This window comes from Corvus kubaryi, unplaced genomic scaffold, assembly GCF_017639235.1.
Source record: "Corvus kubaryi isolate FWS band 111438036 unplaced genomic scaffold, C.kubaryi_AGA036_p1.0 133, whole genome shotgun sequence".
In the NCBI taxonomy this organism is placed as follows: Eukaryota; Metazoa; Chordata; class Aves; order Passeriformes; family Corvidae; genus Corvus; species Corvus kubaryi.
The window spans coordinates 34,435,417-34,459,546 of NW_024580667.1; the positions used below are offsets into that span (position 1 = coordinate 34,435,417).

Consider the following 24,130-nt stretch of genomic DNA (forward strand, 5'->3'; position numbering starts at 1 on the left):
GGCATTGTCCATTACCATGTAAAATAATTAGTACAACTTTTCTCTACTTTCCAAATTAATTTTGAAACCAGAGCTACAGAACTGCAAATATAATCAGCAGCAATTAATAGTACTTGACAAATCACTACTAAACTTTTTTTGCCACACTCCTTTAACGAATGAATCTGAACACAGCACATCCCACATCTTATGACCTCTGACTAAAGGTCACTGATGTCCCCCTGACAGCAATCAGCACTGGTCATTGCACTCCCACTTATCCAAAACACCCTGCCCCAACTGCCTCTGCCATCCCAGGGTGCTGGGGAAGTGATATGCAGGCAGAGCACTTCTGGGGCTATTCTTTGGCTAACTCAGCCCAACCTGTAGCAGTCAACTTTTTTAGTAACACCTAAAAAGTTGTTTATTACTTGAAAAGGCAAAGCACACCAAAATAATAATTTAAAAATTGTATTAATTCATCTCAAGGGATTGGTAACATTTTTTCCCCTAGGAGGAAACTCTAATAATATTAACTATTTCTAATTGATCATCAAAATAGGATTTCCTTCTTAACTACACCGTACTCGAACACAAAACTCAAACTGTGCAATTGCATAAAATATACAGTAAATTTTTTTTCCAAGTCAAATATAAAAAAATACATAAATACATTATGAACTATTATTATAATTAATTTTTTTCAATGTAGCCACAATTAGTACTTGTGGCCCCATGTAATAAGAATGGTGAAATATTTGAATACTTTTACTCTTGAAATTATACAACTGTGAAAAAGTTTTCATTTCCTGTTTACTGACAGGGTTTTTCCCCTAAAAGATATGCCCCAAGAAAATTGTCAAATACATAGAATCATAAAAACAACGTGAGGTTTGTGACTGTATTTTGTCAAGTTTGCAAATTCCCTTCAACTGACAAGTGGAGTTTTTATTTGCTCTGAAGAACAGGAGCAAGGAAAGGAGGGAAAGGGAAAGAAAGAGGAAAGACAACTATAAGAGAAAAAGGTTCACACACAAGAGAAAAGTACTATTCGAACTAAATAACATCTTACTAAATTACTGATACCATATTCATCCAAATAGAATGTGAAACATAAGCAAATACATTTTTACAGTTTTAACCTGGATGTTGTTTCTCTGCTATAAATTCCAATTAGTATAAGATTCAAAAAGAGAATTTTTTTTTTTTAAGATTTTGAGGTCTGAATGGCAAATACAACTTTAAACAATACACAACTGCCTGATGGCAACAAGTAAATTTAGAACTTCACCTTTTCTTTCACAAGAATGAATAAAGTAGTGACAAACAGAATTTAGAAAGCTGTTTTGTTTTGGTCTTTAGTAGTGAGCATTTCAGCAGTAGAGGTCAAACAAAACATCTTTTCCCATAGCAAAAACTTCCCAAGGCTTGTGAGATGGAAAATCGTGAATAAAGATTTTTTTTTAAAAATATTCTTCTAAAGAATAACAAGAGAAATTGAAATAAAATGCATGCAACTGAACTGAAAGAGGAATGCAGTTTAAAACTTTTTCTTCAATTACTTTTAAAAGGTGGTAACTTTTACAAGTTATACAGCTGAAAAAGCAGCCTTCAAGTTACCCAATTTTGAAATTACTGAGACAATTAGCATCTACATTTAACAGCTGACATTTTGGTAGGAAAAAAATCGGTGCAGTATTAATCCCCACTGCTACACTAGCATCAATCTGAAATCATAAGGAATTTTCATATGAGAAAAGTACATTTAAAAAATTGCTTGAATGGTGATAACTTCCAAAACCTGGAGTACTCAATCTACTGGAAAGAGGAAATTTAGAAACTTTGGTGAAAGTAAGCAATAGTCCTCTTCTTTTAGCTGCAGTCCTACAAAGGCTCAGTAACACTGGGGTGTTTACCCAGAGGTGCTTTCCTTTTACATATTGGGGGGGGGGGGGGACGGGGGGAATCACTAAAGTGATTTAGGTTGCCAGGTATTAGGCATTAGCTTATTGACCAATGCTTGGCTTAGTAATGACACCCATCCTGGCTAATGTTAGTAAAAAAGAAAAACGACCAACAGAAACATATAGCTAGAAGAAAAACACCTTTGCATTCCTGACAGGCAGAAAACTGAAAAAGCAAAAACTATTTGCATAGGTGAAAATATAGCAAAGACTGCAGGACAATCAGGACAGCTAAGATCTTTCTTTGTTGCTGTCGATGGTTCAGATTACCAAAGTTGGAATCAGTAGTGGCAACACTTTGGGTGTGTTTGCTTTAGGAACAACAACATTGCTTTACCTGTGCAACCATTAGGATCTAGATCTATCCCCGCTCCTGCACTTTCAGTGCACAGAATCCTACATGCACACAAACCAAGCCAAACAACTCAACACAAAGAAGAAATGTTTTCAAGTGCCCGCCCGTGTCCTGCCCTCTGAGTAAATAAAGGAATTTGTGCAGCTTTAGTAGTTTTTATGGTGCTGTCTTTGTGGTAGCTGTGGGTGAGATTAGAACCATGTGCAGTGCCATCTCCACACTCTGGCATAAAAATCCTGCTGTGTGCTAGCAGGGCTGGATTGTGCTGTCAGCAGGGTCAGCAGAAACAGAGCAAGTTCCTTGCCTGGACTCTTGAAGTCCAGTGGTTTCTCTGGACCATGGCACCATGAGGAACCAAAAAATAATTCTCCCAAAACCAAATTTCATCCTAATGCACACGATCATTAACAACCTACTAAGAAAACAAATACACAAACACCTTCATTCTCCAATAAGGGATATATTTCCTATATTAATGGGACTGTGTTATCATGAGGAATGTAATCTAAATTTAAATCTTCTTTCCCTAAATAATATTAACCTTCTTTCTAGTCAGCCAGATTTCTGTTTCATTGTTTATGTTGCTTTCTGCTTCTGAGTGCCTTCATTGTGCTTCCAGGAATAACTGAGTGACAACTAATTACAGTCTTCTGATCACATGAAGGAAAATAAAGAAAGTAGAAAGTAACTAAAAACCTAAAGAAATTGGCAGCATCACAAGTTCTGCTTCTATCTAAATGACAAACAGCACTTCCCCACTGTGTTACTAAAATCTACAGATCATCTTACAGACAAAAAAAAAAATAAATTCCTTGCATATGCAATATCTTTTGGCAAAAAATGAATTGAAAACTGCTTATCAGACCAGCTGGATAGAGGATGCTCACGCAATCTTCTATCAGGCTTCATCAGACCAAAGTATTTCTCAGGAACAGCAGACGAAAGGGAACACTATGCTTCAAGTAAAAACAATGACACATTGAGTGGGGAAAACTAACCCAGAGATCAGCACTGCTTTCTCATTTGGCTACAGAAACATGGAGGGGGACTAACAAATGCCGTATGCTTTACCTGACCAGGCACGATGCCCTGGAGCTGAACCGCAGGCAATAAACACGAGTTTGCCAGTGCGGCCAGTCAGACAAAGATGAGATGACCCTCTCTAGGTGCTTTTTCACCACTTGTAAAGTTGCACCTGAAGGAGGGGGATGACAGCTCAGCTCCCCGTGCTACTGACCACTCTGAGAGTGTCTCTGTGAGCGCAGAGACTGTGCTGCACTAACACCGTAGTGCGCAGCTCACAGCTTAGGGCAAACAGTCTCAGAGCAGCTATAACCAGACAGCTTTATTGCTAGCAGCAGCAACACCTGAAGGGAAAGATGGACAACTACCTAACGTTCTCCCATTTTTCAGCTGTGCTGTTTTCACACACCGTGCAAATTTGAGCTGCCAAACCCAGTGGCAAGCACACAGAATAGGAGCTACTTAAATTCCCATTTCTCCAGCGCACTAAAGACTTTTCCCAAGCAGTGTAACAAAAAGAGCTGTATTTATCAAGGAGCTACGGCTCCCTGCCCATCATGCCTTCAGCAGCTGTAGTGGGTGAGCTGGTTTCTGACAGACAGCCAGGATGCGTAATCTGAATCCCACCATCCCACTGCTCATTCAGTGCCGATAGCTGATGTTACCCTCATTCGCTTGCTGGCTTGCTTTTTTTTAACGTTTTGACACTAGTCCTGAAAAGGAAGGATTTAAGTTAAACCCTTTTCAACAACGCAAATGTGTTTTTTGCAATTAAAGCCACACAATTAGCAATGACAAGCTCAGGTCAGCAGAACATAGATTATGCCGTTCAGATGCTCTGCCTCAACTCAGTGCCTCCAGCAAAAAGCTGCAGGAGAGGAGAAGAGAAAAAAAACCTCACACACGTTATTTAAGAACTTGTGCTCTGATGCACAGCACCACTTGTGGATTTGTGGAGGAAGGTTCATTTATTTATTTACTTAAAATCCCTTAGGCTCTGGCCTCCTTCTCCACTGATTGTATTCCTTCAAGACAACAAGAACTATTCTTCGGGGCAAGAAGGCTGGTAAGATCTAGAATTAACTTCTCAAAAATAAATATTAAACAAAATTTTTAAGTCTTAAAATCCTTGACTTAAAAATGTTTCCCTTAATTCTTCACAAAAAGAAAAGTATTTGCTTATGATCTCCCTCATTCAGCCACTTGTATTGCCTAGACAGAGAAAGCAGATTCCTCTGTCCATGTCATGACATAAAGAATAATTTTAATTGAATACTGTTCTTTTGTTTTAAAGTATCTAAACTGTGTGCGTGCATGTATAGATCACAAACCAGAAAGCTAAGTGTAGAAGCTAAAAGAATTTCTAATTTCTTATCAGCTTAACTTAGATCTGTTTCCTCTGAAATGTTTTTATTTCGTTATTACAAACATTGGCACCTACAGATCTTTTATATTAATATGATGACTTCGTTCTCGCTGTACACAGACAGAAATGACCATATATTTTAAAACCAAAGGTGGTATCATAGCAAAATGTAAGCAAATATACCACTTTGCCAGCATGATCGATGACTGCCACCTAGTAAGTGCAACGCCACTTTTGGATTTCAGATCTTGATCCCATTTCTGAATCATCTTTCAAGAAAATCTAGGTTTCATTGCCATAAATCATGAACCCTGTGACTAAAGTTTCTGTTTGTATCTAAGTGCCACATACATGTTTATGGCATCATTTAACTGACAACAGTACTTTAATATGCACGATCTGACTCAAATATTCCTGTGTCTGCAATCACTCCCTTGTTTTCAATGGTTATGAGAAATAAGGGCCTCGACCTTAGGAATAACATATGATACAATGTGGTAGAATTTAATATAAAGCTGAGTTCAAGTCAGTGTTTATACACAACTTTAAAACAAAAATTTGTTCCAACTCAAGGCGAGGTAAGGAGCACTGTAAATCCCCCAGACAGCAACAGCATAATCCCTTGCCCTTCTGTATGGCAAGTTTATTCCTTCTGCTAGACAAGAAGACTACCACATGAGACTGGAAATTACCAGCATAGAATTCCCAACTCCTGTGTCTTGCAAAACGATAACACAAGGCTTCTTAAAAAAAAAAAAAGAAAAGAAAAGAAAAAGGGGTAAAGTTAAATATCTGTCCCGTGTTCCTTTTTTTTCTAGTAATATTTTCATTACTTCAGGGCAGAAAATCAACAGTCTCCTCCTGCTAGCACTAACAGCTTTTATATATATGTGTGTGGGTGGGTATATATATACACACACATTTATGTGAATTTACACACAATTTCCTCCCGTGTACCCGTCTTGCCCTTCAAGGTATTTGGGATACAAAACCAAGCTATCTCTTTGAGTTTCTGCTGTGGACTTGTACCAGGCTGAAAATTTTCCTTTTAAAGCCAGTTTAATTTGAATTGTTTTTCCTTATTAGTTTTTATAATTCAAACTAAAAAGAGCACACATCCTTCTGCACACTTTATTTTACAGGTGATTTAAAGAAACAAAACCAAAACAACAAAAAACCCCCCCCAAACCGTGCGACCTGTAGTTTCAGTTGCACCAAGGAGAAATTTCTGTGCGATATATATGAAAACGCAGATATACAGATCGCATTTCTTACCATGTCCCCAGGCTTGACAGAAACTGCCACCACTGTTCCAGGCATGGGAGATCTCAAAATGCTGGAGGTGTCCTCTACTGCTTTCTCTGGCATGTACTTGCTCAGCTCCGCAGCAACCTTCGTCAGTATTTGCAATTTGTACTAAAGAATAGGAAGAGGAATGTTTTAGAAAACTGTACCTTGGTGAATTCCAGTCAATAACCTGCATTATTTTATGGCATGTTTTTATGTAATACGTCTGTTAGCTGTTCTTCACAGGAGTGTCTAAAAACACTGTTTGAAATCTTTATTCAGAGTTTCTTTTTTAGGATGTAGATAGAAGAATATGCAACCCCAGTTTGCAGCAAAGTGCACATAAAACAAAAGAATCAAGTACAGTAAAGAGAAGTCAGACTCATTTTAAAATTGGGGGTAGAGAGGGGAGATGCAAATTTAAAAACAAAAATGCCCTTATGCTTGCTGCACATTATCTTTGGTGGATAAGGAATATTGAGGGATTCTTTTCTAGTGCAGTGATGAATTGGAAATTGACCTTTTGGGAAAGTCTGCCACACTTTCAATGACATGACTGATCTTACGTTTACCTTTTAAACATTTCTTTTTTACCATGCATTTAATGTTTGAAGTTAGCAATTTGCTTGGATTTTGCAATTAAAACCTATTAACCGATTTCAATTCTGATTTTTCATGCATAAGCAGAACAATCAAACGTTGTTGTATTGAATATGCTTTATCTGCAACAAAACCCATTCAGCAGCCAATATCTATCTTGAGAAAATAATGTTTTCTCTAGTATATTTTATAGCAATTAAAAATGGAAGGGAATTTGATGACCCTCAGGTGAGAGCATCCCTTTAAAAAAAAACCTTTCTGAAGGCATATAAACGTTGCCTAAAGTGATTTCGGCCCCAGGGTTTTAGTTTTTAAAAACTTGCCATCAGCTGGCGAGCTCCCTGCCCTCGGACAAACGGACGGACGGACAGACGGCACCGGAGCAGCCGGGAGGGAGCGCCCGGAGCCAGTAGATGGCAGCAGGTCTCTGTGTGACACTGCCGCCTCGCCGGGGCACACCGAGCGAAGGCCAGCGCCGCACTTCATCAATAATTCAAACAAAGGTTTTTAATAATAAGCATTCGACGGACGGCATTTACAATTCAAATGCGTATTTTGCTGATGTAAAGTTCAACACCTTGCTTGGAACAGTATGTTTTCCTCCAAAACAATTAGCTATTGTTTTATTAACAATAAAATGTCTTTACTTTTCATTTTTACATGGACAGAAAAAATCCGATATCCTTATGGTGAAGGTAAAGGGGGACTCTACCTTCTGCTTCAGTAGGAAGCAGAACAAGGTATTTAGAAATACATGCAAAACGTGATTAACTCTGCAGTGACATCTTTAAAATGCAGCTTTCAAAGCCAAATTAAAACCACGTAACAGAGGATTATCATCCTCCATAAATGGTGTGTGGACACACAACATTTTGTGAGATGAACAGTGCAGCAGCCATTCACCCAGAAATACTTGCTTCTAACCAGAAATAGAGGCAAATAGTTACATGAACCGATCCACCATACGCCAGTAAGTGCAATAAAATGCCACAGCAATATTCCCTGAAGCTGCAAGGGGCACCCAAAGATCGGAGGACCCATTCCCAGCCATGTGCCTCGGTTACAATTGACGGGGCACGGGGAAACCAGCACCATTTTGTATGCAGAAAGCAGCTTTAACTCCAAGCCTCCCGCAGGCATCATCATGGCAATTAAGACTGTGGCACTCACAATTTCCACCCAAAAAACCCAGCTAGCTCTCTCCCTGCTCAAGCAACTGCGTTCAGCGCGCTGTGCTCGCCGCAGTTCTTTTTCCCGGAGCGAGGTGCACGTGTGCGAGCAGACGCGCGCACGGACACGCGCTCCCGTGTGTAGGGAGAGGGCAGGCGATGCCTATAGGAGAATTGGCGACATAAGTTGCAAATAGAATTGCAGCAGTGTGACAAGTCAAATAATAACATCTTATGCGTGTTTCTTTACTCTTGAGTGTCTGTTTTGCAATCAAGACATACAAGTGTCTGCCAGTTTCTGAAGGATATGATCCTTAAGTGAAATTACTGTGCAAATAAAAGCTTTTTACTCCTATTAAAATTCATCTGAGTCATAAGTGGCAAGGAAAAAAAGCTTGCAGAGTGTATTCTGCTGTCAATCTAATAAACATTCTGTGTAGAGGGACTATTTATCAAAGATAAATTGTACTTAAAAGTCCTTCATTAAATCTATGGGGGGGAATATAATTACACCAAATTGCACAGTTTCAGTATCCATGGTTGGTGTCTTCTTTGTACTCAGAGTTTGAAAATAAATTTTCAAAAAAGAAAGAAGAAAAAGGAAGAACACAGAAATAAGTTATATTTGTGGACTGTATGCTTCTTGCAAGAGACTATTTTGATATGATTTTAAAGGATTAGGTTTAGATGCCATTTAGTTTTTTAAGCCACATTAACACTGCTGAGCTGCCCAATTTCAAAATTTAAACTTGAAGAGAAAGCCAGACCTTCTGCATTCATCTAGGTTACAGTATTTCACAGGGGTTGAAATACAGAATTCCCTATGCACTTCGCAACATTCAGCAGTGGGGGGAAAACATATTCCTCAGTATGCTGCACTTTAAAGTTCAGTTCTCCACACCAAGCTAAAATATCCCTACCAAACATTGTTTTTACTATCTTTATAATTTTCATATTTTTTAGATTCCTTTCTCTGCAGGACTCCTGCTTTGCTTGGAGTGAGATGTAAGAGTCAGTACTCTCAAAGCTTTAGAACGCAGGTCTTTGTTATTGATGAGCTGTTCCTTTTCCTTTTGTATTTGTTTATTGTTCTTTAGTCTGTTTGGGGGATAAGCAAGTTACTGTAATCAAAAAGTAAAAAATAACAACAGTAAACTTCTGGGGAAAGGCCTTTTTTGGCACAGTTGGTTCACAAATGACCTTTCAGAATATAAAAAGACAAAGCTGCAAAGAAAGGTTCCTTCTCTAAGATTACCTTTGATGTATTTCTGCTGCTGGCTGGACCCCACTAAATACCTGCATAAATATCCCTTTCTGATGCTGCTACTTATCCCTGGAGGTGAGCTGTGCAGTGGGGTGCAGGGTGCCGTTCACCTAACCCGGGTGCCGCCTGCAGCTCGGTGAGAGGCACAGGACTCTCTGGAAGACCACGTCAAAAAATGCCTGCCTGCCAGTGCTGCTACAACAAAGACAATTAAGAAAATACCACATTTTTTCATTACATGACAAACACTGCTGCTATGCCTTTGATTTAGCGAGAACAATGCTGAACATAGGAAGCAGAAGTTTTGATATGCTACTAACCAAATGCGGATGAGGTTCTGATTTTCTTCCTTTATCCTCAGGAGGAGGAGGAGACGGGAGAAAGAAGGGGGCGTAAATTGGGGAAGGCTGTTAAGTTTGGGTTATAAATAGAGACCAGGAGGTTTCCACTGGCCTAAACCAGAAGAAACATTTGTTGGAGTCATAAGTAGATTGCAGGTGGACTCTGAGAGCAGGGAAATCTGCTAGCCATCAGATCTGTGCTGATGAGTAGTTGTCACCAGCCACTGCTCCACTCCACAGGGTTTCAAAGCCTAATTCTGCCAGCCAAAGTAAAGTCAGTAAAGCAGTACCAAAAGGAGCCATACAGCTTTTGATGGCATAGAAAACAGGTGTTTCTTTTCCACCAGACCACTGGAGTCCGCAGTCAGTTGACAAAAATTATAGTAGGGAGAAGTGATGTTACTTAATAGTTTTCTAAGGGTAACAGCTGTCCTACCTCTCCCACTAAATGAATTGGATGTTTATGTAATGCAAAACAACCTCTTAGAACCAAATCTCCATGACAAAAATAAGAACACAAAAAGGTGCAATAATAGCAATACAGGGTGGGGGTGGGGAAGAAGAAAGCAAATACAATGAAAATTACATCTTGGGTTTTGTGGATTTTTTTTGTCAATACATACCCTACTGATCCCCCAAGTCAGTAGACAAGTAGACTGGCTGCTACAAAAAAGGTGGCATGGGCATATCTGGCCCCATCTGCACTTAAAAACAAGTTCCGTAGTTTGCACAGATATGGCTCCCTTACCATATATATCAGAATACTGCTAATCTTCACTAAAATGCTCAAAATTGCACTCTGTTACATCTCACACTAGTTTATTAAATATGATCTTCCCTGTTCGCTTGAAACTCATGCCCCCAGAAGCTGTAAATGTTCAAACGCCATTGGAGATTTTATAGAGCAATCACTACCCATATGTTACTTACGTTAGTGTTTGGACTGATGACCAGATGTGGATTTTCAGTATGCTTTACCCAAATGTTCAACCATGTTTTTCAAATGTCTGTCATTCCTGTGGTCAGAAGGGTGAAAATCTTACGTAGCTCAGATTTCAATAGAGAAATTGTCTGCTGTGTGTCTTCATTATTTTCACTAGCCTCACAGTCTCAGGTTTGGAACCAGTGAAATGTATTAACTGTGGTCACATAATTTCCCTTTAGCATTCCTAATCCGAATCCTGCCTCAAGTCACTTCACTGCTGTCACCTGTGGTTTGACGTCATCGATTCACACGGAGTATTCTGTATTCAATGAAAGCAATGCCAAGCAATGTTCCAGTTCCAAACACAATGAGCATGCTGCCTTTTTTATTAACCATTATACGTGTCAACAACATGACCATACCCTTGCTTAGATTTCCACCACAGCATCTAAGCAGGAAAATGATGTATTTATTCCATATTACTCAACGATGTCAGGCACCACCTTCTTTCAGAGTCAAGGATTCCTTACTGAACAAGGAGAGAAATGACATTTTGCAAAGCACAGAGGCTTCATCCCCCGAGCTCTGAGTTCTAGAGCTGATTTGCTTCCACAGGGTGGTGGTGAGGACTGGCATTAACACTTGCCCAAAATAACACCACTTTTAGTCTGATGGAGGAGCAAACACTCAAACTGCTACAGAGACAGCTGACGAAAAAAATAACAAAATATCAAAACAGTCACAAAAATCATGAGCCTTTAGTAGCAGCAAAAGGGAAGGGAAAACGAGAGGAGCCTCACCACCACGTAGTACACACTCCAGCAGCAGAAACTTAATTAGACTTGTAATTCAGCCACATTTCCCACTTTCCACTCCTTGTGTGATACATAATTAACACTCTAGAGAAACCTACCAAGGGTTAAAGCCATGCAAAAAACAGCTTCCCTGCGCTTCATACGGAGGCTGAGCGGGCAGAGCCGCCAGCGGACAGACGGGAAGCCGGCGATGTCCTCCCGGCCGGAGCGCGCCGGCGGCCGGGCGGCGCGGGGAGCCGGGAGCGGCCGCAGCTGCCGCCGCCGGAGCAGCGCCTCAGCACAATGCTTTGACAACTCCATCAGCGCAGTCTCAAGGTAGCTGTCAATCAGGATGCATCATTTAATACAACAGCACACTAAGGATTTTCTCCTACAACCCACATGACAGCGTATCTACAGCTCTATTTATATCAGCGCCCAGTTGTGTTTACAATGCTGTTGTAATTAGAAAAGATGCAACAGGCAGCAATATTATTCAGATTCCCATTTTGCCAAGCTGCCGTGTAAAGTGCGATCTTGCTTCACAGAGTCATGCTAAATGACAAAAGCGCTATTTTCTTCAGTCTCTGTGCTCAGACAGCACTTCATTTGCAGCTATCTATAATTAGATTAATGGTGTAGTGCCGTACAAAGCAGGCCCACTTCACATCAGATAGCATATGAATTAGGACAAACACTTATTTCAATTCCAGGCAGAGAAAGCAGTGACTGGGGTATTTAGCATACCCTTTATGGTGGAATGAGATGTTAATTGTGTACCATTACCTCTAAACTGCTTGCTTGTTGTATAAATCACTGTGCTAATTGATGCAGAGATAGAAACGTAGCCACAGGCAAGAAAGCAACGGAATGAGAGCTGAAGATGGTGGATAAAGGATTATCTGGTAAAACCATATGGAGATGAGATTCCTTTGAAACCTGCCCACAAGCAGTACTACTGTGAACTACAGGGGGAAAAAGTGCTGCACTGATGCTTAAGAAAATATATATAGTTTACATCATCGTTTCAGAACAGAATCTTAGAAGCGAATCCAAGCCAAGCCGAAAACTGAAGAATAAATGTGTGTAATGAACCTCAACACGTGCTTCCAAAAGACAAGTCGCAGGCTGAGCATGGCCTGGGAACAGTCACCACACTGCCCGGATTTGGGGAGCCTGAGTTAATAAGTAACACTTGCAAACTATGCAAAGCAGATGTTCCCCAGACCCAACGGAGGACTAGAAATGCAGGCTCTGCAAACTGAAGATGTCTGTGCAAAAATAAAATAAATTAACAAAAAAAAAAAAAAAAAAAAAAAAAGAAAAACCAACCAAAACATTCAAGTGGCTACTGATAAGCTAAATGTCCTGATAACGAGGAAGAAGGGAAGCAGCTTTACATACCTGTAGTAACAATTATTCATATTCTGGCCCATGATATGCAGACAAGAAAACTCGTATAAATCCCCCTTCATATACTGCACAAACAAGAGGAGAATCTCTCAGAAGTAACAAGTAGCTGTGTCAGCACCAGTACTATCAAGGCCTGCTTGTTCTCAGATGGGGTTTGTAGTTGTTTGTCATGTAAAACACCATCACAGCCTTGGGGGTATTCCCGGCTGCACTCCCCAGTGTGCACCCTCTCACCTTAAAAAACCTCAGTTTAACCAAACCCTCTGACCACACTCCCTACCACACAGAGTTGCAGCTTCCTCCTCCAACTGGACACATTTTATTCAAGAAACAGGTTGGACTCTAACGCTTTTAGGATTCTTCCTTCTCTGATATGCTTGGCTGAAGTCGATCAGCTGAGTCAAAGGTACTGCAAAGCCAGGGAACAAACACACACATGGAGCTTTCAGCCTTAGTTTCCTAAAAATAGCATTGAAAAAAGAAGATGAACTACAATACCATCTTGAACACCTCATTTAAGGACAAGCCAGCTTGGTGATGTGCTCACCTGTGAGCCACGCTTATTCCCCTACAGACACTGTAAATCTGTTGGGCATCATTTTTATTCTGCAAAAGAGTGGCTCTAGTACACCTTCTGGAGTCGACACTACTGCACTCTAAATGTAAATCCTCTCTTTCCCCTCTGCCCTCCAAACTATTGTATAAACTTTTTCTTTAAGTTTCTTGTTCAGAAAACTTGGTTGAACTTGTACACAGCTAAGACTTAGCTTCATGCTTTGATCACTAAAAAAATGCTAGCAACTAAAATACTACACAAATGTCCTGTTCTAAGAAAATTTATTTCCTTCTCTTTCAACATGATACTTGAGAGCAAGTGCTGACTTTCAGCCACAAGCTCTAAGATCTCAGTACAGCGAAATAAACTTCCAAAAAGTACAAGGTACCTTCCCCTTGAGTGTTCAATCCCCACTACTCCCGTGTTTGATATTGCCTTAGCTTAAAAGAGCAAAGAGAATGCGTTATGTCTGCTAGACACCTCACACTCCTAAGGTTCATTAAAAAGAGTGAGATGCTAGGTTTTCCAACCTTGTTTTTAATTTTCTTTTGGAACTACTTGTTTTTCATACTCATGGCACCTAATTATTACTTGGGGTGGGAGGGGTTAAACTGTTGCAGCAGTGTCTATTGATCCCAGTTCCCAAAGAAATACACATAACAAATATATATGCAGATGTGTATCCATGTATATAAAGGGAGGGCTTAGGGGTGGACAGTTACCCATTACAAACAAGCAGTACTAATGTAGAAATTACTGCTTGCCGCAAAAATCAAGTGAATAGCAGAAGAGAATCACGTAGTGGTTGATGAAGTGCTTCAATTACTCTGAGAGGAACCTTTAGATTATTTCCGACACAATACACCAAAAAAGAGTAAGCAGAGTGATGGTAGAGATATTTTGAAATGACAACAGAGTTCCACAGTTTTAGATTTTGGTCACCAGACATACTAGTCTGAGGACTATCTGGAGAACTAAAGGGGCCTAAGAAATAGAAACAAATGGTAGTAGAAAAATGCCCCTGTGTTGACTACTTCGAAATAACACCTCCCAAGTGTGCAGCTAGTTGACGCAAATGGAAATGCATTGAGGAAAAGAGCTGTGAAGCCGTGTAACAGTCCTGTTCCTAATCATTAATCACTTTTTTTAGGCCATTTAAACTAGCCCATTAGAGCCTGCAGCAAAATGCCAACACTCCCATCACTTGCATGTCAGCAGTGCTGGTGTTAACAGGAGAAAATATATGGTTTCTATGACTGTGCCCCAGTTCTACAGCATTTGCTACTTTTAATTGAAAGAGGCAGTTAAACACAAGGTAAATCATTCAGTTAGCTAAGCTGTTTAATAACACATAATTGATAATGTCAATATGTTACAGTGACATAATGCATCACTTTCATCACCCTTATGCTTCAAATACGGTCAACTTATACTTCAAACATTTACTTTAAATCTGCTATTTAATGACAAAGCTGGGGAGAACTGCCCTGAGTACCACATATGGAACATAGGTAAAACACTGCCTCAACTCATCTGCAGGTTGGTTAGAAACAGATTTCTGCCACAACACTTGCAAATTTGTGGAAACGGCTTGGTTACATTATTAGTGATTTGCTTTTTGTCTCAAAACACCAGAAGTTCCTACTGTAATAATTTATATTTTTCTGGCAAAATCTGTTGAAAAAGAGTATGAAAATATCTTCACAAGAAAAAGCAACTACTTGTTTTCTGAAATGTGTCCCAATCCTGCAGGCTTTTGCCTAACTTTTCACACGTAACCAGGCCAACAGCAGCCATCAGGACTTCTTTTTAGTATAAGGCAGATCACCTGCTTAAGTGTTTACAAAATCATATCCCCTAAGCATGGAATATGATTTAGAGTAGGAAAAAATATATCTTATCAGCTATGTACAGACAGTGTGGTTAAACATGACTAACCCTATCACACAATACAGAGGTTTTTAACATGTATTAAATTTTTGAAAAAAATTATTTCTACAAGTGTGAACTGCGGCATACAAGTATTTAAAATGGGCAAGAACACTTGACTCGTTTATTTTATATAACAATAAAAATGTAACCACTGACAAGAACCATGCAATTGGTTCTGCATTGTGTAGCAGAGAACAATCAGATGGTTGCAAAATGGGATGGGGGTTTTTTGATTTCATTTTTAAAAAAATACACCCCCCTAAAAAAAGACAACAAACAGAACACAAAAAAACCAAACCAAACCAAAAAACCCACAAGCAAACAATTTAAGTGACTGCTGTTACAGGATGCATGCAGGGAAAGGTGAGGGGCAGACCCAGTGGTAGCAGGCAAAACAAAGTGCGCTGATACTCTGAACCTCCATGTAACTATAATATTTGCTTGTCGTGAGATTTCAGTTGTACCCCCGGCAACATGGCTAGGAAGGCTCAGTATTCTGAAAATAAAAATATGCTGCCTCGTAAGTAGCCACTTGCCCTGCTTCTGTTCTTACTCTTTGAAAGTAGCTGAAGAGGTAATAGTAATATAATCACCTATGACTACATATTTAAATCTTTCAGAGAGAAATTTGGTTCAGCTGTCCCAGAGTTCACTGTCTGAGGAGTTACACAGATGTCCCCAACTAATAAAGGCTGCCACGAGCTGCACTGGCCACAGGCGACTACGAACTCAGCTGCATGTCTTGACACAGTAACTTGTTAGAGTAAGGGATTCTCACAACAATAAAAAGCGAGTCCACTGATAATAAATGGCACAAGGCTCACAAAAGCAACCTGTAGAGTCTGGTTTGACTAGAGACCAAGGTAGTTACCTATAAAAAGAGAAAAGCCAAGGACGTGTAAAACTAAAGTACCAATTACACAGCAACCCGAAACCTGTAGGATACTTAGTACTTTTCACCCTGCTTCCTTTTGCTTACTGACAAATTTGTAAGCTACTAAGTAAGTTTAGTACGGAAGTACTTTTTGAAAAGTACTATCTGATTTGGGGCAAAACATATCCTCTCTAGGAAAAAAACTAACCTATTGAGTAGAACTCCTTTACAGAAAGGTCAAGCAAATGCTGCTTCATTTGTAGACACCAATGTTTTTCCCCTCTGGGTGGCCAGGATATAATAAATGTTTGACTCCTCTTCCCTTCAAGCTCAGCACTACTTTTGGCACTCACTTAAATGGAGGAAAAAGCAAAGCAGAGAGAGGTCTTTCCTTCACTGTGAGCATATCTACAACCACAGAGAACATTTAGACAGACCTTAATTTCCACTGACTGCAAAAATGGTTTTAGTCTGTACATTTCATAGGGAGAAAACTGCAGAGCAAACTGCATTCTTTCACAGCTTACTAAGTTTTCTAATGGTTGGGCAAGCACTGGTTAGAGCTTGGTCTGTTCGTTTGCCTTGGAACACTTCCACATACTACTTGGTAAGCCACAGCATTTTTCTGTTTTGTTTTGTACAGCAGGTAGCACAATGACATCTACAACTGGAGAAAAATGCGTGTAGAGGCCAAGGCCTTTTTACAGACATTTGATTCCATTTATTTTAAACCTCTCTGGATTGAAATAAGGATTTAGGAAAGTTTAAATACGAAGCCCCTTGAACCTGGGCAAGTCCAGATACATTTGTAACACTGTTGCAAACTCAAAATTCCAAGCAGGAGTCTAGATGGTCATGAGGGGAAGCTGTGAGAAAGGAGTACATGTGTGAGAACTCAAGTCATCCAAGATGGTGCAGTTTTACATAAATGGTGTGATAATCTCTTCCATATGTCTTCCTGACAGACACTCTGTTCTCACACCACGGCAATTACACAGCCTGACTACTGATTTAGGGAGTTTAGTAGCATTACTGACCAGGTTAGAGATAGAGAGGCTTTAAATCCCGGATGTGATCTTGTTCTGGATTTGTTTCTGTCAGTAGTCCCACTACAGTTCATGGTATCACCCAGGATACTTCAGTTAGAACTTTCAATTCAGTAAGAACTAAGTGAATTACTACACTGCACATAAATAAGGACATAACTGCCTGGAAAAAAATAGTTTGAAAAATGAACCCCTCATTTTTACTGTCTTCTTCAGGAGGGGGTTGGTGAAAAATCACTAAATTGTGCTCTACTTTTTCATTCCACAGTTTAAAGAAATTTAGTTTTTACTTCAGATGCAATAAAATAAGACTGACAGTAAGATTATGAAAATCCACACAAAAATCCATAAACTTTATTATATGTAATAAAGCAGGTTTAGTTATGGTTTTTAAATTATTCTGGATACTAAATCATCATGAAAGTCTCAGCCATGGTGTGATACCTGTTTCCTACCATTAAATTTCCAATAATTGTTTCGTGGCATTAGGAAGGATATTTACATCAGCAATAGATGCACATTCTCTAACCCTAGTAATTCAGAAATACATGCTATTGCATCCATGATTACTAGCAGAACTATTCATGCAGGACTTAAAATTCTCTTTTATGTTACAGACTAGTGCTTTTGTAATTCAAACCTTTCATGATGACCTTTGCTACTATCTAAGAGCTAGATTCAAAAAGACTTACATACCTAAAGTAGGAGACTTAAGCAAAATTGAAGCACCTACATCCAAACCAGCAATACAAACCCTCAATCATCTGTCACTTAGCACTGAAGGTACTTGTACTCTGTCTTCCCTCCTGGTTCAAAATATACATTTGGAGTTCTGCTGCTGTACCTCTCCTCAGTACCACATAATACAGATCCTTCCTTCTTCAAGTCCAAATGTGACACAAAAGTCAGGAGAAAAGGGTCCAGCTCTGCTCTAGAAGCCATTTCTACCTTCTAGCAGCCTTCCACTACATAAAGAGGTCTACAGGAGTTGGAGAGGGACTTTTTACATGGGCCTCTAGTGACAAGAGGAAGGGTGATGGCTTTAAACTGAAAGAAGGTAAATTTAAATAAGATGTTAGGAAGAAATTCTTTACTATGAGGATGGTGAGACACTGGAGCAGGCGGCCCAGAGAGGCTGCAGATGCCCCATCCCTGGCAGTGTTCAAGGCCAGGTTAGACAGGGCATTGAGCAACCTGGTCTAGTGGAAAGTGTCCCTGCCCCTGGCAGAAGGTTGGAATGAGATGATGTTTAAGGTTCCTTCCAACCCAAACCATTATATGATTCTATGATTAGACAACTTACGACTGAGCTGTTTTAGCCCAGAGCCCTAACACTCCTGTAAGAAGTGAGTCCTGGGACTCATTTATCAGTGAGCAGCAACATTATTCAGAGGATTTGGGATTGGAGATGAAGTGATGAACATTACTGTATGCAATACCTCAACATGAAGAAGAACTTTCCTCTGAGGGTGGCAGAGCACTGGAACAGGCTGCCCAGGGAGGGTGTAGAGTTTCCCTCTCTGGACACATTCAAAACCCACCTGGACACGTTCCTGTGCCACCTGCTCCGGGTGACCTTGCCTTGGCAGGGGGATTGGACCAAATGGTCTCCAGAGGTCCTTTCCAACCCTAAGGATTCTGTGATCCTGTGAAATACACTTGATTGGGCAGTAAAAGGCAATCACCCAAACTGCCATGAGATTACAGCACCTCAATTAACAACTCATAGCCACCCCCACCAAAATTATTAGTGCATGAGCTTTCACCATTACTTCATAATTGATTTAACCTCTGTCCTCACAGCAATATCTCAAAGTTCTTGGTTTAAGAGATTTAATGTTTAAATTTTTAATTAAACCGAGTCTTTGTGAAGCATTCACAGAGTGTACTGATCTCTGTATTTCATCTCTGTTACTGACTCAGTTTTTGACACAATTAAAGGATCATGTGAAACTCTCCGACTATCCTAATGAAAACAGTGCAGAAAGAAAGCTAGGAATATTTCTTTAAATGCAAATCAAACTCAAAGATAACGGACTTTGAATAAATATTTTATCAGTTCTCCACTTCACTGAACAATCATTTTCTTAATGGCATGGGAAAGATATTTGCAATTGCCATTGTATGATTTCTTTTAGAGATGCATTTTCATAGAATCACAGAATGGTTTGGCTTAAAAAGGACCTTAAAGATCATCTAGTTCTGGCCCCCCCTGCCATGGGCAGAGATTCCTCCCACCAGACCAGGTTCCTCAGATTTTACACATTCTGTTCTATCTTATTATGTATCTAAACTATGTTTATTCCTCATACCAGCATTTTTTTGAGTGTAATCCAACACAATGATTGCTCAGACAACCTACAATAGATCTGGAGTATTACACCTGGAGCTACCACTGGTTTAGAACCAAAAGCTATTTTTCCAGGGTCACCAGGCTAGTATCTCTGCTGGTTTAAAAGGTGAAATTCAACTTGTACTGCACTTATTTCAATCACTAGAAAACTTTGTTGGGTTTTTTTATCTGTGGTTCTTTGCTTCAAAAACACAAAAGCACTATTCACAAGACATTTGAACTCATTCTTAAGTCTGTTGTTAATCAGTGAATTTTTCTGCTCTGGGAGAAGACTGGGAATTATTCACTGGCCACAAGATAAAAACCAGTCAACTGGAAAGAATTTTAGCAGCAATAATATGGTAGGGTAACATACCCATATAGTTAGATATCTATGTTCAACATACCAGTTCATCACACTTGGCATAAATAGCAACCGGAGTGAGTCTGCGTATCAATAATTATATAAACCTGGCCTGGGAACAGGAAAAGGAACTCAGAACAAGAAAGGATGCTGCTGAGAAAGGCAAATTCCTGAGTATTGCTGTGTAGAGTAACATGAGGACGAAGAGAAGGAAAGGGTTTTAAGACTAGAAATAATTAGCACTGATTTTATCCATCACAGTACTCTCACTACTCAGTGTAATGTTAGGAAGAAACATGCAGGTTATCTGGATGTTTTAAAGCTTCCCAGTTTGTCTGTCAAATCTGCAAAGAAATAGAACTGAGAACATTTCACAGTGGGATAAGATCAAAGTTTAACAGATCACTCTTCTAATGTTATTCACTAATAAAATTTTAAAGTGAGACACATTGCAAAAAATTTTCTTTTCTTTAAATTTTAACTATATACGACATGGCTGAAATTTGGCTGACAACGCAATACTGGTCTGGCTAATAACGGTGTGCTTTCATCAGTACATAACTAAAACTGCAATACACCAAGCAGAGTAGATATATTGAAAGGGCAGTCAAGATGCAGCTCAGCACTCCATACTTCAAAATGGACTCAGTAATTGAAATGTTTACAAATTTGACTACAAGGTGCTCAAAGAAGACCACTGCTGCTGGGTATGGCAGGCAGTTATGCATTCATGAGTGGAAAAACAGGACAAGGAAAGAACAAAACTAGTTGTGTGGCTTAAAGGCTACGTAACAGCTAGGGAGAGGAGAAAACTGCATTCTGGGCTCTGCTCCCGTTGCCCAGCTAACTGGTCTGACATAGAGAAATGGTTTTGAAAATGGGGATCAAAATTTGCTTTCCCTGTAGAATGTCTCAAGCACAGGGTTTCTCCCTGTACCTCTCTAAGACTGGGAAATTACAACATACCACAGGGACGGAGCAAATTTTAATTCTGTCATGTGGAAGTTAGCACAGAACTCCCACCCCCAGTCTTTTAGGTAAGCACTCTCAGCAGCAAGGGGAGCTGCAAAAAAGTGACTACCTCTACCTTTTACTGCCATCAATTTTCATCAGTGTGGTTGCAGCTGCTAGCCTTCGGGTTGAACTCAATTCTGCCATTTCATGCTAGATGTTTTCCAAAGACTATTCTCTCAGGACACTTGGGTTGTACTCAAGTACTTTGTTTCAGCAGCACAGGGAGGATAAGTCATTTGACACCCAGTTCTTCAGAGCAGGGTTGCTCAGAAGACACAGGTACCTTTTAGTTAGACAGCTGTGAAACCTATCTTAGGCGTCCTGAGGACACTCAGAAGGTTACTGGATCCTAAGTTTCCTGGATCACTTTCTTGGACTCAGACACATAAACTGTACTTGAATCTTGCTGTAGATGGCATTTGAGCCACTCTGGACTTTTAAGCCTTAAAGACATCTGTATACATGATACTGAGATACTGTTGTCAAAGAAGTGTATCACACAGACGTTTCTGTTGATTTCTGTAACACTGATTGGTGACAATTATTCATGTACCTTCCCTTCTCTATGGATTACTTCCTACAGACAAATTTCATTCATAATGAAATTGTATCCACCAATTATAGTCACATGGCTCACATCCTCTGCACCTTTTTCATATACAGACAACTCTTTTTATTCTTCCAGCTCTTTTGATCTTACTACTGTTTCCAAACATGGAATTCTAGATACCTGTTCAACCAGCTACAGCTTGGTTGCAAGTTATTTGTTACTAAATATCTGAAATGAGACATGGGTCACAGGGTGCCTGCAGAATTCTGTCTCCTGCTCCCTTCATACGGTATGTGGTAATCAGTAACTTATGTGCTCATATATGAAGACTTCAAGATCAACTGTGCAAATTATGAAGACAATGTGTGAGGTACATGATCAATGACCAAATCTCAGTTGTATGGTCACCTATAATCCAAAAAGGGTTCTATGTTTCAGTTTCAGTGCTTCAGCTGCTGCTGTTTAACACGTTTTCTATAGGACAGTTCGTCGTCATCATAAGGGAATAGGATTGCAATAGGATTGCAAGAGCAATCCAAAGCCATCTTCATGGTTTACTCATGTTCGTGGTAGCTGTGCTTATTGCACTTGTGCTTCCTTACTCTTTCATTGAGCCAATGGCTTCAAAGATGATCAATCAACACAACTCCCTTCTCCCATTTCTGATTACTTGCTTATTTTGGAAGATAAGGACTTTTGACCAAAGAGTCCATTGTCACAATAATGTTTGAAGCTTCGAAGTCTGCTGACTTACAACATGACCAAGGGCCTGGTTTGCTGCAGTCAGTTAGGACTGTAGTTCCACTTAAGGAGTGTCAGAGGACTTGGTACCAGTTGGGATCCTACCTTAAGATCGATTACAGGCATTGGATTTCTCTTCCTTCTTTAATACAAAACAAAACCAAAATGTCTCTGCTGCAATCATGGAGGGGAAACCTTGCTAAAACTTGCAGCTGTAACTTGCCTCATGATATCATAATACTACATGACCTTCACTGTTTATATAGTTGACAGAACATAATTTAATGACTTCAGAGAATCAAATTAATTTCTCCTATGCTGTATTCATTTTAAAATAGAATCAATATTATTTACCTTACCTGACAATAATGCCCCCTGTTTCACATACAATTGATTCAATACCAGCAGGTAGTTATCAATGAATGCACTTCGTTGTGGTAAATGAACACAATCAATACCCAGAAATGTGAGTTTTCTGGTGTATGACTGAATTGTAACTGAAGTGAAAGCTGAGTTTTGTCTTTTTATTTCTTCTTTTACGTTTCATATAAGGAGAATCTGCATTTCATAGTCAGCACCAGTACAGTAACAATCTGAAAAATTACCAGGCAACACCACTGCACACTGAACATCGCTGAACCTCTGACACGGTTATGTCACACGAGGTAGCAGACAGAAAAAAAGGAAACCTCAAGAAAGAAATGCTAAAAATTCTCAGCATTTCTTGAAAGATATGATTGTTTGAACTCTTAAGCATCATATGAGTATCATGTAAAAGACAACTCTGTATTTTGAAGGGTAGATTGCATTAATTTTGTTTCGTTCAAAACAGATTAAGAAAGAAATGTTTAGTTCTTGGGACAACATCCAAAGACAGCATTTTTTATTTAGAAAAGAAGGTATGAATGTAATATCAGTTAATATAAGCTAAGATTAATTTTAAGTTATATTACATGCATTGAAAACAAAGCTAATGTCAATGAGATTGACAAAACTTCTCTGTTAACTTCAAAATGAACTAAAAATAGAGACTGGCAAAGTAATTTCTTTTACAGCTACTTTAAAGTAAAATGTGAAAAAAGATTTTAGAAGACATTAGAGATAAGGGTGTCCATGACCATGAAAGGGTGTCCCCTTTCAGTGGGAGCTGGTCTTCTGGTTGCTCTTTCTCCCTTATAGACCACGTCTTTGAACCCCCACAATACTTCAGCTTTTAATCTTTTTAAGGCAGCCCCCATTTTTCCCAGAGTTAACTCAGCCTAGCTTGCACCATTCTGAAGTCATGATGCACCAATCATTTTTCCAGCTACCAAGGTATCACTTCTTTCTAGCCAGTTCCTCAGCTTTTATACATACTGAACAATCCTGCTTTTACTTCATAGAAAATTCTAGACAGTACACTAAAGAAAAGCATTTCCATAGCACACCTGAGCACATGCTTTACTACTGATTTAATATTCAGATATTCTTTGCATAAGAGCCAGGAAAACAAAAGCAGAATGCTTTAGAATAACACTGGAACATTTATATATATTTATGGAGAGAGAGAGAGAGGGAAAATGGCGATTTTAAATATAAACAATATTTACAGCTCACATCTTTCAGAAATCAACTACAACTTCACATTTTTTTATACATATGTTCTAAGACTTAAGTAGCCTTTCTTGAAAAAAACTGTGAGTTCCTGAAAATCTAGAGGAGCTCTCTTCCTTAAAAAAAAATCTGCTCATATATTACAACTACCATTGTTTTGCTATTTGCTTGCAAAAAATATAGCAAGCCAGTATGTGTCATCCATATTTTCTCCTTTTTACCTGCGTTTCATAAAAACATCCTTGTGACAATCATAATCTCCCACAACTCCCACAAAAATAGAATAAATGCTATATCTAGCTTCCCAGAATAAATATAAAACTGAACTGCAATTAACAATCTATGCTTTATATTATTTCCCATATAAGATTAAACCACAAGCAGAGGAGAAGTTTCCATAATTTACTTTCGAGCGCCCATAATGATGAACAGTACTCGATAAAGCATATGTAAACTGCAGAGAGCTACTGCAACTGCTGGAGTCCACAACACTGAAGGTTTGCCAGTGGGGCAGTAAGTAATTTAGTGTAGGAGTCAATAACCACCATCAAAGAATATTTTATCTTTGCTGGTTTTTCTTTTTGTTCCTATTCCTCCCAGACTCATCTTCCCAATGTTTGACTTTTTAATTTGAAATACCAGTTATTA

At 39.3% G+C, this 24,130-nt stretch overlaps 1 protein-coding gene across 3 annotated transcripts in view; it reads right to left on the reverse strand.

Moving 5' to 3' along the window:
* The window catches only part of PCCA (propionyl-CoA carboxylase subunit alpha), a 272,415-nt gene that overhangs the window by 10,026 nt on the left and 238,259 nt on the right, over window positions 1–24,130 (reverse strand). For all 3 annotated transcript variants that reach the window (XM_042042942.1, XM_042042930.1, XM_042042953.1), the window contains exon 22: window positions 5,963–6,103. In XM_042042942.1, the coding sequence (XP_041898876.1) occupies window positions 5,963–6,103 (141 nt within the window). The remainder of the gene's footprint in view (window positions 1–5,962; window positions 6,104–24,130) is intronic.